This window comes from Cyprinodon variegatus, unplaced genomic scaffold (assembly GCF_000732505.1).
Source record: "Cyprinodon variegatus isolate N-32 unplaced genomic scaffold, C_variegatus-1.0 Scaffold6, whole genome shotgun sequence".
Taxonomy (NCBI): domain Eukaryota; kingdom Metazoa; phylum Chordata; class Actinopteri; order Cyprinodontiformes; family Cyprinodontidae; genus Cyprinodon; species Cyprinodon variegatus.
The window spans coordinates 206,079-224,757 of NW_015150459.1; the positions used below are offsets into that span (position 1 = coordinate 206,079).

At 35.1% G+C, this 18,679-nt stretch overlaps 1 protein-coding gene across 1 annotated transcript in view; it reads left to right on the top strand.

Annotated features, from left to right (window-relative positions):
• Positions 1 to 18,679, top strand: part of LOC107085185 (myomesin-3-like) — a 74,702-nt gene that overhangs the window by 13,296 nt on the left and 42,727 nt on the right. Inside the window, exons 4-10 of the mRNA XM_015375391.1 lie at positions 4,992 to 5,145; positions 6,455 to 6,612; positions 7,555 to 7,647; positions 7,871 to 7,959; positions 12,629 to 12,673; positions 16,066 to 16,206; positions 16,304 to 16,465. Coding sequence (XP_015230877.1) covers positions 4,992 to 5,145; positions 6,455 to 6,612; positions 7,555 to 7,647; positions 7,871 to 7,959; positions 12,629 to 12,673; positions 16,066 to 16,206; positions 16,304 to 16,465 — 842 coding nt within the window. The remainder of the gene's footprint in view (positions 1 to 4,991; positions 5,146 to 6,454; positions 6,613 to 7,554; positions 7,648 to 7,870; positions 7,960 to 12,628; positions 12,674 to 16,065; positions 16,207 to 16,303; positions 16,466 to 18,679) is intronic.

An 18,679-nucleotide genomic window follows, 5' to 3' on the forward strand; every position in this document is an offset into this window, starting at 1 on the left:
TATATATATATATATATATATATATATATATAAGCCTACAATTGGTGATTCAAATTGAGAAGTGTAAATAAGCTTCTTGAAAATTAGCATTAGCAACACTTAAGGTCATCAAATTTTTTTCTTAACAATAACAAAGAACTACAGTATAACATCATGCTGGATGTAGCTTGCTACCAGAACATAAAGTATTTACATCTGTTCTAGAGTTAAAAATTACTCTGAGTGTCTCTTCTTCTTGTTCCCAGAACAGGATTACTGCTCAGCTGTCAGAAAGAGCATGTCATATCTAAAAATAAGCCCTAGAATGCAGGGTTTAGGTCAGAGAGAACAGAAGCTGGAAATTGTTTCCTCTAGTGACTTGATTTACTTTAACCAAATCCCTCTCCTACTGTAAGAGCAGATTGTCGCGGCAGGGTCACGCAGCATCTGTCACAAGATATGATAACTTCTTTACATTTGAAGGTTTCACAGCAGCAGCAACCATTTTGTTGTCCTAATAAAACATCCAGTATGCTATTACACTTATGTGACTTTTCTAGTTTGTTGACTTCATTAACAGTGTAATTTGTTACATTGAAGTTTCTTTTTTCTAGTTTTTTTTTCCCTTTTCAATTGTTAATAGTCATTAGTTGTTAATAAGTTGTTACATTCATGCAGATTTTGGCACAATTTCTGTCTTAAGTCACTTAAATAACATGATGCTGTCATTTTTGGACATCTCTGGTGTTGCTGCTATTTTCACATATCCTTTACTGTAAAGATGTCAACAGCTGTATATTGGTTATTTGTTTTTCAGATGCACAGTATTTATATTGTAAAAAAAACACTGTACAATACAGTATTTTATTTATCTTTTAACCCTGTCACTCATTCTGTTATTTTTATGCACCTTTTAAGGTCCACATATGTGTAACTACTTTTGATGTAATCTTTTGCTGTTGTAACACCACAATCTCCTCATTGTGGGACAATAAAGGGATTTTCTATTCTTCTATTCTATTCAAATAGATTTCAAAAGCAGACAAAGACAACTTGAAAAGATAAAAAATAAGCTGCATGCAAAAGATTAATACTGATGTTATTCAAAATACCACCATACCCTGATCTTGAGAAAATCACCAAAGGATGAGGTAGGAAAATAATTTGGAAAGGATTGCAAAACCATTTATTTGCCTTTGGGATGCCAGGGTACCATAGAGAGACATTAACCACAAATGAAGTCAGCCCTGTTTTTTTCTTTCAGTATTATTTTTATTACTGTTGCTTTTATAATTTTATACTGAATTTGTTTGCATGTTGTAATGAAGGCATAAGACACTTGGCAGTGACCGTGAACTCAATCTTTCAATATACTGAGCCACAGTAAACATTTTTGTAGGTGTTGCCCATCCTCCAAAATGACTTAAATTGTTCGCCAGCTGTTGCGCCTCCTCTCTGTAGTCTTGGTCGTTGTCGTCTCCGATGAGGCCCACCACTGTGGTGTCGTCTGCGAACTTCACGATGTGGTTGGTGGTAAACCTGGGGACGTAATAGTGTCTCATCAGAGTAAACAGCAGGGGGCTCAGCACGCAGCCCTGGGGGGAGCCTGTGCTTAGGATGACGACATCAGAGATGTTCTGCTCGACCAGGACTGACTGAGGTCTGTTTGTGAGGAGGTCTAGCAGTCAATTGCAGAGGGTTGTATTTTTTTCCAGCAGTTGTAGTTTCCCTATCAGATGCCGTGGGATGATGGTGTTGAAGAACAGCATCCATACTTGGCTGTGCCTCCCAGTGTGCTAGGCTCAGGCAAAGAGCAGAGGAGATGGCCTCCTCAGTGGAGCTTTTCCGTCAGTAGGCAAACTGGGACAGGTCGAATGTTGGGGGGAAACTGGAGAAAAGTTGTTCTTTAACCAGCCTTTCGAAGCACTTCATCATGATGGGAGTCAGTACGACAGGCCGGTAATCCTTGAGTGAGGTGACCTGAGGCTTCTTTGGGACTGGAATAATGGTGGCAGACTTAAAGCATGCCGGCACTATGGATTGATCCAGCAAGGTGTTAAAAATGTCTGTGAGGACACCAGCCAGCTGACCTGCATACTCCATGTACACCTGCCCAGGTATGTTAAGAAACCTAAGGCCTTTCTTGGGTTGACTCTCCTCAGTCTTCCACACATCAGCTATGTGAAGGCAGAGTGCCTCCCCTCGATGATGTGGAACAGGTCTCACTGCTGGAGTGCAGTTTAGTGCCTAAAACCTTCCAAAGAAGTTGTTTAGTCCATTCAGGAAGTGAGCATCAGCTTCACTCACCGGGGAGGAGGGTGTGATGTAGTCTGTGATCGCCTGTGTACTTTGCCACTTCCTCCTGGTGTTGCTGGTGTCGTGGGAGATATACTGGATCTTCTTGTTGTGGTTCTGCTTCGCTGATCTGATGGCATGGTTCAAAGCTGCATGACTGATTTGTAACCTGCTCAGCACCTCTCATTATGTGTCCTTTACCTTTACCAATATTAACAGCAAATAACCCTTTTAGTAATCTGTGCAAAATTAATTTAGTTTCAGCAAGCCATTTCATCAATTAAAGATTTCCTCTCCCCGTATCAGTAACATTTATCTCACCAGGCACCAAACTAACAAGTTTCAACAGATTTTATGGTTCTCAGACATCTTGATGAATTTAGCAAAGGTAGAAAAGGTTTGTGATCCACTAGGGTAGAACAGGATTAATTAATATAGGGGAAGAGCTGATTTTTTTTATTTATTTTGGCAATGCCTGACAAGAGAGAGTGATATTCCTTTTAATTTGTGTTAAAAAGAACGAAAAATTCCTATCTTATGTTTTTCCATGATAGGATGGGATTTTTTACCATTCTGCTGACATGTTTTAGTTTTAAATAAATTTTGTACTAGCCAATTTAAAATGTTTCATTCAAAGCAATTATTAAGTCAAGAACTGCCTCAAACACACTGATATAAATAGATTCTGTGTTCTATCCCCTCAAGGCTTAACATCTGTGAGCCAAAGCATATTAAGAAGACTGGCACACAGCCAGTGGGATCACAAGTTAAAGCTGTGCTTCTTAGCACCTGGAAGCATATGAATCTAAGCATGATTTATTTGCATAGTCATTCAATGAGTTTATGTATTCTTTGGAATACTAACAACCATTTGGGGTCTATTGTTTTACTCTACAGGCCATCAAGGAAAAGAAAAGTATTTGTTCGAATAGTTAAGTTTCATTCAGTACTGCTGCAAGCTTTGCATTTGTGAAAAATGTTGTGATATAATTAGGCTCTGGGGAGTGTCAATCAAAAGGTAGATGAGAAAGCACACCTTTCTGGTGATGGGATGAGACTATCGAAATGNCATAAAATACAGGAAAAAAATCCTTTTTTATCTGGAAGCATGTTTAAAACCATACATATGGATGAACCACATATACAAAGGAGATATGGGATGCAACATAATATGAAAATATTTGCACCGAAAAGAAACTATACACATGTGGGATGATTACCAGTGGGCTCGGTCTGTTTTTCTTTAAACGGTGAAAGTACAACAAGCACAGAGATGGAGCTCAGCAAATTCAACATGAAAACCCCAAAACAAGACAAAAAGTAATTAAGGGCCATAAACAAGTATAGCAAATGTAAACATTTCTTTGTAAATAGCAGCGTTCCCACTCTGGCTTCTCTTTTACAGTACCTGGAATAAATAACCTTCAGTGAATACCCTCTAATAATTTAAACTTTAATAAATTTAGCATACATCATATGCAGAGTAATACAAATCAGCAAGAATATAACAACTCATTAGATATTACATTTTTGTTTAGTGGTTTAGTGTTTGCATTTTTGCCACAATAGATATGCGCAAGTACATGTTCATACATAAGAAAAAATCTGTTTAGCTCATTAATCCCATAAAAAGTTACATTATATACTATAGATTGATTTTATATATTTCATATTTTCTTGATTACTCAAACTACAGTCGGGAAAAACATTGATTTTTTTTTATATAAAACCAAACAATAGATAAATTTCTTTCCAGGAGGGACTTCATCCACAAAGAGTAATTAAAATTGAAAAGGGAAATGAATTTAAGAATTGAGTTTACATTTACAAGTTTTCTGCTATTGATGGATTCAATGCTAAAAAAAATCTACCACCAGTAGATGTATGCAGGACGTGGAGTGAAATGTCCTGCATAACATGAATTAAGCAAATCCTAAACCGGAAACCTGAGAAGCATACTACCCCAGGCCAGAAGAAAAAAAATATGAGGAGTGGCACTGTGATATAAATTCCTCTTTTTAGAGAAAATGTGCAGACTTTACATTTGAAATTTCTTTTTGATTAATTTCATAAAATTAAAAAATAAATATAGTGTCATTTGTTTCATGGAAATGAACAGAGACATTGAGATAAACGGAAACATGACAAACAATGTTTCTTCATGGCTCGACAACACAGGTAGACATATTTTAATCATCATATTAATACCCATTAAATAAGACCTATACTACACCAGCTTGATAAAAGATCAACTAACCATCAACCACTCAGCCATCAACATCCAGTCATTTTGACCTATGCACATACAAAGGATTGTTGGAAAAATAAACATGTGACTGATTTTATGGGGTAGAAGCACATAATGACCAGCAAGCAGAACTACAGCGGCGTAGTAGTAAAAATTGATGCTCTATTTTCTCCATTTTCAAATAGCCAAAAATCATGAAATGAAAATATGTTTGAAGGGACTGAGACAGAATGATTTTTTTTTTTTTTTTTCCACAAGAAAGATGTTGCTGTCATTGCACAATATGCTCAAATTATTATCCCTACCCTTAATTTACTGAAATACTATATAAAGACTTTGGTAATACAACCATAAGAATCTCAGCTGTTTTTCTATTGTTTTGGCTTTTCGTTGTTTCCCCATTTCTACCGTGACACACATCTTAAAACTAACCAATAATGAAAACATGTTTCTAATTTGCTTCTTTTAGGGAGATTCTGCAAGAAACGATGGCTGCTGATGAGGAATATCACAGAGAGAAGTGGATTTGGTTTGGAAATGAAGCTGAGAGGACTGAGATAGATGTGATCAGAAACCAGCAAATGTTGCGCAGTCGTGTTGACAAAGTGGCCCTTCGCAGACAGGTATAAATATATATATATATATATATGCTTGAAAATAAAAATGAATAGATGTGGACACTTTCTTGCAAATGTAATCCCTTGAACTTTCAGATTTTACATGTATTCCACTATATTTCATTTGCTGCATGAAAGACTAATACTGGGCAGTGCTAAATTGGAAAGAAGAAAAACATGAAATTATTTTCAAAGTTGTTTTTTTTTTTTTTTTTCCCAAAAAAAAAAAACAAACTGCAAACTTTGGCCTAAAATATCCACCTCCCCTGAGTCAATACTTTGTTTTAGGGTAAATAGGATGTTAGAGGTAAACTGTAGAGCAGTGTTATATTTCTGTCACATTTGCCATTTTGGGGCAAACTTAATCGATTCATTTTAAAAGGCACTTTAATTATTAGCCCCTATGTGTTCTTCATATGAAGAAAGAAAAAGACCTTAAAATTACATTATTCAATAACATTTCAAAGAATTTCTGTCAAATNATATATATATATATATATATATATATATACACTTGAAAATAAAAATAAATAGATGTGGACACTTTCTTGCAAATGTAATCCCTTGAACTTTCAGATTTTACATGTATTCCACTATATTTCATTTGAATACTGCATGAAAGACTAATACTGGGTAGTGCTAAATTGGAAAGAAGAAAAACATGAAATTATTTTACAGTTTTTTTTTGTTTTTTTTCAAAAAAAATACAAACTGGAAAGTTTGGCATAAAATATCCACCACCCCTGAGTCAATACTTTGTAGAACAACCTTTTGGTGCAGTTACGGCTTCACCAACTTTGCACATTTAGAGAGAAATCTTTGACGTTTTTTTTTTTTTTAAAGATTAGTCAAGAGCAGAAGGATTGAATAAAAAACAGAACAACACTTGCGAAAGGTTAGATTTAGGTCTGCATAAACAACCATTTGATTTTTTTTACCATTACATTAAATCTGACTAGCTTCATCATCTTAGCTGACGAAAAGCACTCCTACAACATGATTCTACCACAGCTTTGCTTCAGAGGGTAAATAGGAAGTTAGAGGTATACTGTAGAGCAGTGTTATATTTCTGTCACATTTACCATTTTGGGGCAAACTTAATCGATTCATTTTAAAAAGCACTTTAATTATTAGCCCCTACTGTATGTGTTCTTCATATGAAGAAAGAAAAATACCTTAAAATTACATTATTCAATAACATTTCAAAGAATTTCTGTCAAATGGGAACAACAGATATTTTTAAAAATTTTTGTCTCAAATCTTGTATTTGTGTGGGTTTTTTTTTTTTTTTATTTGTCAATTATCTACATTTCAGGCAGAAAAGAAGAAATCTGCCCACATCAAGTACTTGGAGAAGCTGAGTCAGAAAGCTCCAGACTTTTCTGTCCCTCTGAGAGCTCACACAGTCTGGGAGGGAATGACAGTGATGCTCTCCTGCGGAGTCCAGGGCTGTCCACCCCCAAAGGTTGAGTGGTATGAATGATCATCCATCTTTCCTGCACCTCACTCTTACATTATCTTTTGAGTGTTTTTTTTTTCTTTATTAATGATGAAAAGTGTAAGTTGTTTTAGTTTATATGTAAACTAGAGCCGTGTGTAGCAGCTACTGGCAAACTATAAATCAGAATCAACTGGCCAAGTTTGTGCACCAAGGGTTTTTTACCTTAATTTGATTTGCTCTCAATGTGCATACATTTTGAATAAAGATATAGAAGCTGGGTGGGAAACAAAAAGGGATTTTAATGCAAATATGTACAATGTGTGTATTTTTAAATCATGCAATATTCTTTAGTGAATAAAATACATAACTTTCCTTCCAAAAAATAAAAAAGCAAATAAAATGCGGTTACTTCTATGCAATGCAGTAATAAGTGATACAGCACTGCAGGGTTTGTAACTATTAGAGACATACATTTATAAAAGGTGCAAAAAAATATGAGAACAAAATCGATTAAAAGACCATTAGTGTGCTAAAGAAAAGTCAAGATACTTTTCTTCAGAGCTGTGAGGTCCCCAAGCTGAATATTGCACTCTGTATTAATACAAAATTAGCTCTGCAAATTCAGGAAGTTCGCCAAACTGTTGACCCTGAGACCTGAGTTGCGATGAGACTAGCTGATGAAAGGGCTGAGGATACTCAGTATTCATGAACATTGAGATCAAGATAACCTGTGGCTCATGAGTTTGACCAACGCATCTGGGACCCATCAAGCCCAATGAGCTGCAAAGGTCTGCGCTCAACAAAACTCAGCACATGAGAGAATAAAAGATCAAAGGCTTCCCTAGTGCTCTGTACATTTATTCAAACTCTGCCTTGATTTAGAAGGATGGAGAAACACCTGGTCTGTAAAGAGGAGCATGCAGCATTAAAACTTAGCTTTTGTTTTCAATGAAGCCTATTTTCTCTTTTTTTAGGTTTAAAGATGGTAAACCACTGATAACATCTCTCCTACCATGGAATTACAGCCTCCAAGAAAAATTTGGCCTCAGTCTACTAGAGATCAGAAGGTAGGTCCAAGGTTAAAAGATTTATTAGTGCTCAGTCCTTTGCACACAAGGCTGAAAATATTATTGAAAGATTTGCTGCTGAACTTGAAAAAGCAGAACCAATATATCCCATTTCCCCTCCTCAGATTCTCTTCTTATTTATATGATCCACATGGGGATTTTTGTAATTATTTAACATTTATTATGAATTTTTTTTTGACTGTATTCTTTATTATCTAAAAAGGTGCTCTCCTGAAGATGCTGGCGAGTACAAAGTAGTTGCCAAGAGCTCCCTGGGTGAAGCTTCGACATTTGGAACCTTAGTGGTAAACTGTGAGTGAGCCTATCTTTCACATAGACATGCAAGTTTCATCTCTCTGCAAACTATTATGAAAAACAAGATGGATACTGAGATAATGAATAGATCAGTGTCAGGCTTCATTTTGGTAAGGAGATACTGAAAGACTGGTATTCCAAATATCAGACAAAGAAATTCTCAAATGTGAAATACCATAAAAACTCCCCAGAAATAGCCTTTGCACAGACATGTTGCTGATCTAATAAAATATATTCGCTGATGAATATCAAAATCTTACAAGCCACAAATATAACTCTAAAATAATACACTTTCTGTGTGTGGAGATTGGGTAATTAATTGGCAACATTGCCCCCTAGTGTCTGTGTTGCAAAATATTCACAAACCAACAAAAGTGCATCTCATTAAATTTGAATATCTGAATAAATTTGTCTTTACAGATAGTGGGAGATGTATATTTCAACTTTTTTTTGTATTACTTTTTAACATATTTTATAAAATGATTATATAGTATTATATCTTATGACCCACATGTAATGAAAACTTCCAATTCAGTTTAACAAAAAATTAAGAATTGCATGAGACCAAAACAAAATGATTTGCAAAATAGAAACTGTACTTGATTGCTGCATTATGGTAAACATAACCATGAGGAATCCTTTGGATTTGACTTTTGCCCAGCAGTAACTGATGCTCTGCATAAAAGGGTTAAACTAAAAGTATCCATTTAAGAAGCTGAAGAAGCTTTTCGCAGACAAGTGTCTCAAAGCAACGTAATGGATGAAAAAGTTATGGTAGAAAAAAGCAGCAGGAATAACAACTGCAATGAGAAGATTTATAAGGAAATTCCATTTAACTTATTTGGGGAAATTTACAAGATTATAGTTGGTGCTTTAAAAGCCACGACACTTTTTTTTACACACAAGCTGTTTACATAATTTGTGTAAAGTCTCTTAAATCAATAAAGACATCAAATAAATTCATAGATTGTACACCACAGTGAATAAACTAATCAGAAATCATTTGTATAGTAATCATCTGCATTTTTATATCAAAATAATTTTTTGCAAGTTTCTGAATTATGAGCCACATTGCATTTGGTTTGGCTTTATTGACTGAACTGTAATAATCAAAATGAAAAAAAAATAAAATAAAATAAAAGACCTAGTTCTGTTTAAAAAATTATTTCACTTTTTGAATTGGCATTCTAAATTATATCAGTTTGTTTTGCCTTTAAATACATTGTGACGCATCCAAATCATTGGCTGATGAACTAACTATTTAAACTTGACAAACGAGCTGTGAACACAAGTTTTACTCGGACAGACTGCCTAATCAAGCTTTTAGTCTACCGTAAGTATTTGTTACAAGCGATTCCAGGTGGGGGAAATAAGAAGCTTAGTGCTAGAATGAAGAGTGAGGATGCTTAGCTCTTATTGAAAACATTCAAACCATAAGAGACAGAAAGGTGCTTAAAGTGTTTTAAAAACAACAGAGAAAGTAAAACAAAAAAGAAAAAGAAAAAACCCTTATACATGAGTGCAGCTTAAAATTATATCAGGGCATAAGCCATTATCCAAAAGATAACAAGAAACACTTCAGAGCCTGAATGAGAGACGAAAATAAGCTCAACATTTTCTATATAAAATAAAACTATCTCAATGTATATTGAGTGAACTTTCACTTATAGCCACAAAAATGGCAAAGAAAAGTCAGAAAAAAGGGCAAACATTTCAGCTGCAATTAAAGGATTTACTCACCAATGACTTAAGCACACAGTTGTGTGATATGCACTCCTACTGCAGAGCAGCAGCCTGTCAAAGGGTTAAGATACCAATTTACAGGGAAATTTCCAACTAACTAAATACAATTAAGCAAAAAAGTACATTTTAGAGCTGAAAATGTAATTGAACCATCAGTGATGAGTAAATTAGTTTCTCACCTTAAGAGTCTGATCCACGATACGGTACTTATATAAATGCAGCTTTACATTTTGGTTTCATATTTTCACACTGGGGTCACAGAATGTCTCTGTGAAGATTTCAGTTGAAAATTAATCGAAACAAAAGCACAGTGCTAGAAAAAATTTATGAAAATTAAGGTTACAGGTGAAAGTAATCTAGCCGTGATTAGTCCCTCCACCAACGTTATGTGTATTTTAAAAAAGGCCTGGCCTAATTTTATTTGTTTTTGAATTTAAAATTTATTTTTGTATCAGTTTGAAAAAAAAAAAAAGGTAAGAACACATTTCTTTTCACCTTTCAACAACTTGGACAAGAAAACTGAGCAATGCCTACTATAATATGTGCTTTATCTCTCTTAACAAATGTCTACTTTAAATAAAACAATCTGTAAATCTTGGTTTCTATCTCATGATGAATATGTGTGACTAAATTTCCCAAATTGCCTGGTGAAGTGATTTTACCTTACTCTAACAACTGGTTGTGTTGTGACATCAATCAAGCCTTTCTGATAATTGATTCTTTTATAATGCTGTCTTATTGTTGAGTCATTACAATCAAGCATTCATGAGCCAAGTTAGCTAATTGTTATGGCAGTGACTGTAGATGTTATTTTTGCCCTCTTTCCAGATACTGCAAACTGTAGTTCCTGTTCCTTTACCATTTATGGGTTCAACAGTAGGGGCACTATAGAAAAAAGCAACTGCTGTGTCAAATCCGCCACAGTAGTGTGTAGAACAGTTTTACAGGAGTCCTCATACAGCAGTAACATTAATGGATGATGCTTGTCAAATTGGAACAACAGCCTCCCAAAAAACAGTAAAAAAAAATACAGTTACAAAAAAGGTAATAAGTCCCTGAAGCCCTTCGTTATAGGACCCAAAACATGAATGTGCGCACATTAGCATGTTTTACAAAGAGAACACATGAAGGAATAATGCACATTTCTTGGATTCTGTAAGGATGTCTGTGCCTATTTATTCTATCCTGCAATGGACGCATAGATCCTTAAATCGAACTGTGATAGGAAGCATCCTGCTTCCTTTTCTTACCTCCTTTCTTGGGAAGCATCCTGAATCCTTTTCCTACCTCATTCCTTAGGAAGAATCCTGCATCCTTTTCCTACCTGTGAGGTAGTTTGGTCGAGGGTCAATAAGGTGAACCAAAAAAAAAAACAGCTTCAGACACCAGTTCCAGTTTCTCTGTTGTCTTTTATTCCTTTTCTCTCTGACAAAACATTTTTACCTCGAGCTTCCAAGAGCTCAGGACTTATATAATTAAGTGGCAACACACCTGAACTTGAGTGGACCAAGCCTCAATTAAACAGGTAAAAAAAAAAAAAAAAGTCTAAACAGAGAAACAAGAATAAACTTAATCTAATTTACAAACTCATCTACATAAAGAAAGAGTCTGCAAAATAAACAGTGTGAAACAAGATAACTCAAAAGGTTACTTTAAAGAAAAACAAACAAAGCATAACTCAAAAGGAAACCCTCTAAATGGTAGAACCCAGCAAAGTAATGGATGACATCATTTAGTCAATTTAGTAGGAAATACTTAAACAATGGTGAGTAAAAAAGAAAACAAATGCCATGAATATACTTTGAAACATAATAAACAATTTCATCCAATAATCCTGAAGTAATAGCTTTAACCTAAACATAAGTAGATGGAAACTGCAACATAATGCTAGCACAAACAAACATAGTAAGTGAAAGTCAAAGTTGCAAACTAATGTTTAAATTTAAGCATTACAAAGATTCAGAAGAAAGAATAAGGGACAAGTGGTAAACACAAACTAAACCACTTTGTCACACTACCTTTATCTTTACTGCTGGCACTATTAGGACAGCACCTATCATGATGCCTGCGGATCCACCTTTCTTTGGTACCATTGGGCCTTCCTGGAGTAGCTCCTGATTAGCTCTAAGTGTGATTTTGGTAATCTGGCTACTCTGGGAAAGATCAACTTGTTTCTTTTTTTCTTTATTTGTATAAGGGCTCTTGTTTTTAGGTGGTCTTAAAGCTTTAAAATTACTTCTTGGTCCAATCCAGATAAATGAATAGATCCAATTTTCATGATTTTGTTAATTTTGGGCCATGCACTGCGCTTGGATCTACATCCCTAATTTGTCTCTCAGGCGTGCTCTATTAATGAACCTTTTTAAAGTCAGGAGTGTAAAATCAGTTTTTAACCTTTTAACTGTACTAAAATATCAAGGGAAACATTTATATTTCAAACTATTTTTGGGCTGGGTTTTTTAAATGTTTGTGATAAATGAAATCTACATTATTATAAAAGAGTTTTGTGCTCACCTGTTACGTATATCACTGCCTGATTCAAACACTGAAATCACATTTATTTCATGATTCCAAATATTTATGTGTGACGAAAAAGAAAATTAAAAAGAAAAAGAAAATTAAGAAATCTTAAAGAGGCTAATACTTTTTCACAGCATTGTGATTGTGAGGAAATATAGAATAATAAATTCCTAAAGATGTGTTCTCTAGTAATATCTATTTTACAGAATGTTTTCATGTATTAGAAGGGCTACAGTATGCTACGAGCATATTCAATGTGGTTTCCAAATGCGGCTCTGCCAACTTTGATTTGAGTCCTTATTTTGTTACTTTTCCTTAATTTCTTTTCTCCATGTTTTTGTCTCCATCTCTGAGCCTTCCCTCTTCCCTCTAATCTGTTCTGCTCTGCTTCTTCGCGATGCAGCATGTCAAGGAGCCACGGCTGGTTCAGAGCACTCGCAGACCACCGGTAAGTTTCAAACCAAGGCCTAATAAAAAGTGTCCCCTTTAATTTTCTCTGCTGCACTTTGAAGTTCCTCCTTTTCCTCCAGTGAAGGAGGGAGGTCTGGGTGGCTTTGAAGACTGTGGCATGAAACTCTGCAGTATTGTGTATGCAGTACATCCTCAAGGAAGATAACAGGGGATTGAAGGGGAGCAGTGCATCAGTGCTGTTTGTTTATCATGGGATTTATGTTTCTCCGTGGGTGTTTGTGGATGTAAGGGTGTTAATTAGATATGAGTCGGTTGCTGCAGGGATAAAATGACTTGCTCATATCTGAGCAGAAATGACAGTCATGTATATTTCATCTCAGCAGCAGCAGGAGATTTATCCCATTTTGCTACAAGCTGTGGTACTCTTTGACCTATATAGCCCTAACCATCTGTGAGGATTAGAAATCTTTGGCCAAAATGTGCAGTTCAACCATTCATATTGCTGTATGGGAAATGATTACCAGGTGGCTCAGTTATTTGCAGAAAACATAAACATCAGTTGTTCACATTGTTTGTATGACTGATTGTGAATGCATAAATTATAAGAACACAAAAAAATATATCAGAACGAAACCCCTCAGGATTTAGGTTGTATTGGTACTTTATTTTATGACTGTAACACAGAATCTGAAGATTTCTGTGCCCACCAAGAAGAAAATTGGAAGAAATAAAAATACATTGTTACTTCCTGAGCTAACTTCAAATTTCAAGGAAGATTTAACCCATTTTTAGCACCCAACCTAAGTCTCTGCAGTCCATAACTTTTACTTTTACTTTTTATCATTAATGTGGTAAACACTGTGATAAATACTCCCCATTATGTTAAATTATTCAAATTCTACATCCAAAAACTGTTTTTATTTGCTGTAGTATCTAAAAGTGTATTTACCCTTGATTTGAGTAGGTAAATGAGATAGTTTGCCAATGGAATCAGTATTGTTACTCTTAAAATAAGATAATTAGATAGTATTCACTTGAAATAAGAGAATGCAATTCTGTTTTCTTATTTTAAATCTAAACTGTCTTGTTCCATTGGCAAGATGTCTCTTTTATCTCCTCAATTCAAGAACAAATGCACTTATTTTAAGAAAAAATGACTTATCAAGATTTAGATTTTTTGCAGTGAAGGACTGAGGCCTCTAAACACGGGTCTCTGTACATCAATTTTTTCCTGCTAGAAGATAGATCTTTGCCACATCTCAAGTATTTTGTAAATTATAACAAGTTTTCTTGCAGAATTGTTCTATATTTAGCTAAATCAATATCCGCATTAGTTTTGGCCAGCTTCCCTGTCCCTGCTTTAGAGAAGCATCTCCAAAGTATAATGCTGCTGCATCCATAAAACATATGCAGTGACTGTGACTACACAGAGTCAGTTTTCTGCCATGTATTGTTTTGTCTGACCTTTCTTGTATTTTCCTTGGTATTTATGATATTGTTTGTTCACGATGTTAAACTCTGAGGCTTAATAGATAAGCTTTTTTTTTTTTTTTACCGACATTAAAAAATATAGTTGTTAAGTATGACACAAACAGGGTAAATTCATTGCACTAAATAATATTTAGAGGTTTTAAAAGGGGTTACATAATTAAAGGCCTATTTCTTAGTTTTTTGTTTTAAAGAAATTATCCTTCCATTTCCCGGTTATGTGCTGTTTACTCTTGGCTTATAGCATAAAACTTGTATGTAGCTGAAATTTTGCAAATGTGAAAAAGTTCAAGGGAAATAAATACTTTGGCAAAACATATATATGCCTTAGATAGCTCAGTAATATCTCCTGTGCACAGCACACTATTGCTCTAATAATCCTGCCGCTTTTTGGTGCTGGATTTCCAAGCCTGAAAGTGCCACAATGTATATGTGTTTATAAAGCATATATGGTATTCCAATAAGTATCTAATTTCTTCCTTTTTGATAGTGTAATATGGTTGAATTTGGCCTTTAATAGTTTAAAGGCTGTAAATTAGATTTCCAACATATTTGTGTAAACTTTGTTTTCTGTTTAGATAATCTTGAAGAGGAGACATCCCTGAAAACACATAAAAATAAATATGAACATTATGCAATCTAATGCAGTTTACACCAGCGTGTTCCCAGAAGCACTCTCTACATTCAATTTCACAGAGTCCCAAAAGAAAGAAATTAGATGGCAATCATTTTGAATGAAGTTTTATCAGCTTGTAATAGCGTCTGGAGGAGGCTTGCCATAAAGTGTGCTGTGGAATTGCACACAATCATTTTTATCTAACTGACACTTGATTATCTCACGAGAAGAAGATAATATCTCCAACATAAATCCGTCAATAAACAAAAGCGCAACTGTGGTAAATTTATCTTTGTCTTCCTAGGTTCGAGGGTTTGAATGATGAAAAGCAAAGAAGCTGTGTGTTTTAAAGGTGACTTAGCTTGGACTACTTAGCAGAAGAAGATCAATACAAGAAACATTTTGCTGTTTGTGACAGATTCTTAAACAGACAACAGGCAACCAGATTTGAAAAGTCTCTTGAAACACATGTTATTCGTGCCCAGATGTATTGAATCTGACATCAACAAAATGACTGAAAGCAGAAAGAAGATGCCCACTTTCAGAAATGTTTCACAGATGCGGCTTCCCTGCTGTTTTGTGTAGTTTTCTCACAGGAATCTTGATGTGAATGTGGTACTTTGTGTTTGTGTTCTATTCTATAAAAAGTTTATTTTTCTGCTACGGTTATTGCTATCCTCTTAAAAGTGGATTTTTTTTTTTTTTTGGTCAAAACCCTATTTTTCTTTCTCTCATACCTTTCTACTTATTATGCTGGAGTCGCTGAATGTGTTTCCATCAGCCTGCCAACAAAATTAAAAGTAGATGTCATTGCACATACTAGTTCTGGTATAAGATCTCACCCAGTGACAGAATGCACCCTCATTTAAAGTGATTCAAATGATTTAAGAACAAGTTTGGAAGAGGCTTTACTGGAAAAAATTTTAATCAAGAAAAGTCATTTTTTCATAGAATAAGTGCATTTATTCTTGAGTTTAGGAGGTAAGTGATAGTCTTTGCCAATGGAACAAGACAATTTGCATTTAAAACAAGAAAAAAAATACTGCATTGTCTTATTTTAAGTGCATATTATCAAATCATCTTATTTTAAGAGCAAAAATATCAACTACATTGGCAAAACATTTTATTTACCCTAATAAAATTAAGGGTAAATACACTTAATTTAAGAAATGTCAACTTATTTTTTGATCCTTTTTGCAGTGAATTCACCTAATATTTCATCATTTTGTTTGCCAGTTATGATTAATTTCTTTCTTTGTCCCCATCTCTTTAGTAGCTTCCTTACACTATGCCACTTTACCTTCTCCTTCCTCTTCCTCCTCTAGGCTGGCAGCAGCAAAAAGAAGCCTGCTTTGACATTTCCTTTCCGCCAACTTGGGTGAAAGAGGGCAGCAGCCTCTCCCTGCAGTGTACCTTCACATCAGCTCTGCTACCTTTCCAGCAGGATGTCAGCTGGTTCAAAGATGGTAATTGCAGTCTAATGGGAGCTACTTGTGGCACATTTTTTACAATAAAAAAAAACAAGCTGTAGCACTGACTCTTAACAATGCTGTCAACCTCCAGGCGTACAGCTGCAGCAATCCAGCAATGTGGACATCAAAACGTTTGATAACAAGGCCATCATCACCCTGACTGCTGTACACAAGGAGAATGAAGGAGTCTATAGCGCCAGACTGAAGACCAGCGATGGATACGAGGAACACGTAGCTTTTGTCTACATTAAAGGTGAACAAAGATGAATTAGGTGACCATCATAAAATTGTGTTTCCCTTAGTTCTGATTAAAAGAGGACATTTCAAGAGTATTCCGATTTTGTTGGAAACTTTTGCCTTTTTTGTCACAAAAAACACAAGAACAGACAAATATGTTTAAGAACTTTGTGTGATAACGACTCTCATACGTTCTTCCCGATTAAGAAAGTAAAACAAAAAGCAAGGCATGCTTTTTAATTCACCTCATTTTACTCTGCGACCCCCGGACAGAACCTGTCACAGGAGCCAAAAAGGCCAATGGTAATTCTGGAGGAAATACAGATGTTTTACAGATCAGGTGGACATGACAACTAATATTTAAGATTTTAATCACAGAAAAGAAAGCCAAGAAGTTGCATCAGCAGTTTGCCACAAAACATCATAAAGAGAGATTCAGCATAAGATAAACCTTAGAATCCGTATCAGAAATATAGAAAAAACATTAGGTTGAGCTTAAAAACGTTTCCACATTAATGTTTGATTTTAAAATTCTAGGTATAAACCACTGTATAAGAGAAAATCTATTAATCCTTATTTGTGATCTGTGTCTGGTACTGTATAATCAGTCTACCAGAACAGATAATGGTTGAAATAAATTATCAAAAGCCCCAAATTTAGAGGAAATTCCTCCAAACCAAATACGGCTTCTGTTTGTGATGGGATCTCCTTTTCTGCCCAGTTTGACTCTCAAAGTCACCTAAATCTCTCTGAGATTTTCACGGATTTCATGGAAACCATCCCTGATGCCTATACCATGAAGCAGGATTACTGGGTTAGTGAGACAACTTCCAGTTTAACCCTGATTTTTTTCAAAACAGGAAGCTCGATTCATTATTAGCGATGCTAGTCACCATGGTAACGTACTCTGGACGGCAAACCTGCTCCAGGGCAGGCTAGCTTTTAGGATTGATCTAAATCCTAGAAAATTCTCCACCCAGCAGCCAATCAGCTGTTCAGGAAAACAATGACACACCATTACAATAAAGACCTGATTTAATTAAGGGGGAAAATAACAACAAAAACAACATCACAGTAGAAAAACTTGAAAACCAAAAACCAGTTAAACAAAATGTGTTATTGTCAAATTAGACCGTTTTTAATCAATATATTTTTCTTCTTACTCCTTTTTGACATACTAACCTTTTACTATTTTCTATCTGTTTCCTTCTGTATAATTTCCCTATACATCCCTGGCATTTACTTGTTTCTTTATAAACGATATATAAAGATACATTTGTAAAAAAAAAAAATGAAAATAAAAATTACAGCATGGTCAGAAGATCCTTAGGATCATAATAACAATACAAGCATTACAAGTTTTTTTGGCATATATATGCCAGATTTTAGAACTGTGTGTTGGCTGTGCAGCTGTGACTGTATGGCCATGCAGATTAGGCAACAGACAGTGACAGAGGCTCTGTAAAAATACAGCATGTCTAGCTGTCCATCAAGTGTTCAGTGCCCTGATCCAGTTATGAATGAATTCATCATCTCTCCTGGTCTCTTGCCTGTACAGCATATAAATGAAGGATTTATGCCATCTCAGGTGAGTCATTACCTGGATTTCTGTGACATGTCATATTCATCGCATTGTGAAATGCTGTTAATATTTTCCTTCTTTGCTGTAATTTTATAAATGAGAAGTGTAGATGTTACGCTGAAACTACGCCGATGGGGGATTAATGGTAAACTGCCATGTTGAAAAAAAAAACAGCAAGAAGAAGTCTGTAATGTTTCTGTGAGATTTAAAATGTATCATTTAGAGCAAAAAGTCTCTATGAGACAAAAAAAAAGGAATTTTCCCAAGGTTCATATAAGTAGAAAAGACATTAAGCTTTTTCTGTACATTTATAGCAGTGTTTAGGGGTTTCAGTATTTTAAAAGTAGAGCAAATTCTTTTCCATTTCTCCCACTGAGTTCTGACAGCTCAGATGATTTCGCTCAGATTGATCACTTCTTGTCTTAATAGGATCCAGTCATGACATCATCTTCCAGCTTTATTTTAGTCCACATTATTAAATTAAAAAGTCCAAGATACCCAGATATCTTCTCCCAAGTCATTGTCACTCCTAAGGGGTATTTGAGATTGGGATGCATGGCTATGTTAAATGTCACTAGGGCTGCAACTAACGATTATTTTAAAAATCGATGAGTCGGACGATTATTTTTTCGATTAATCGATGAATCG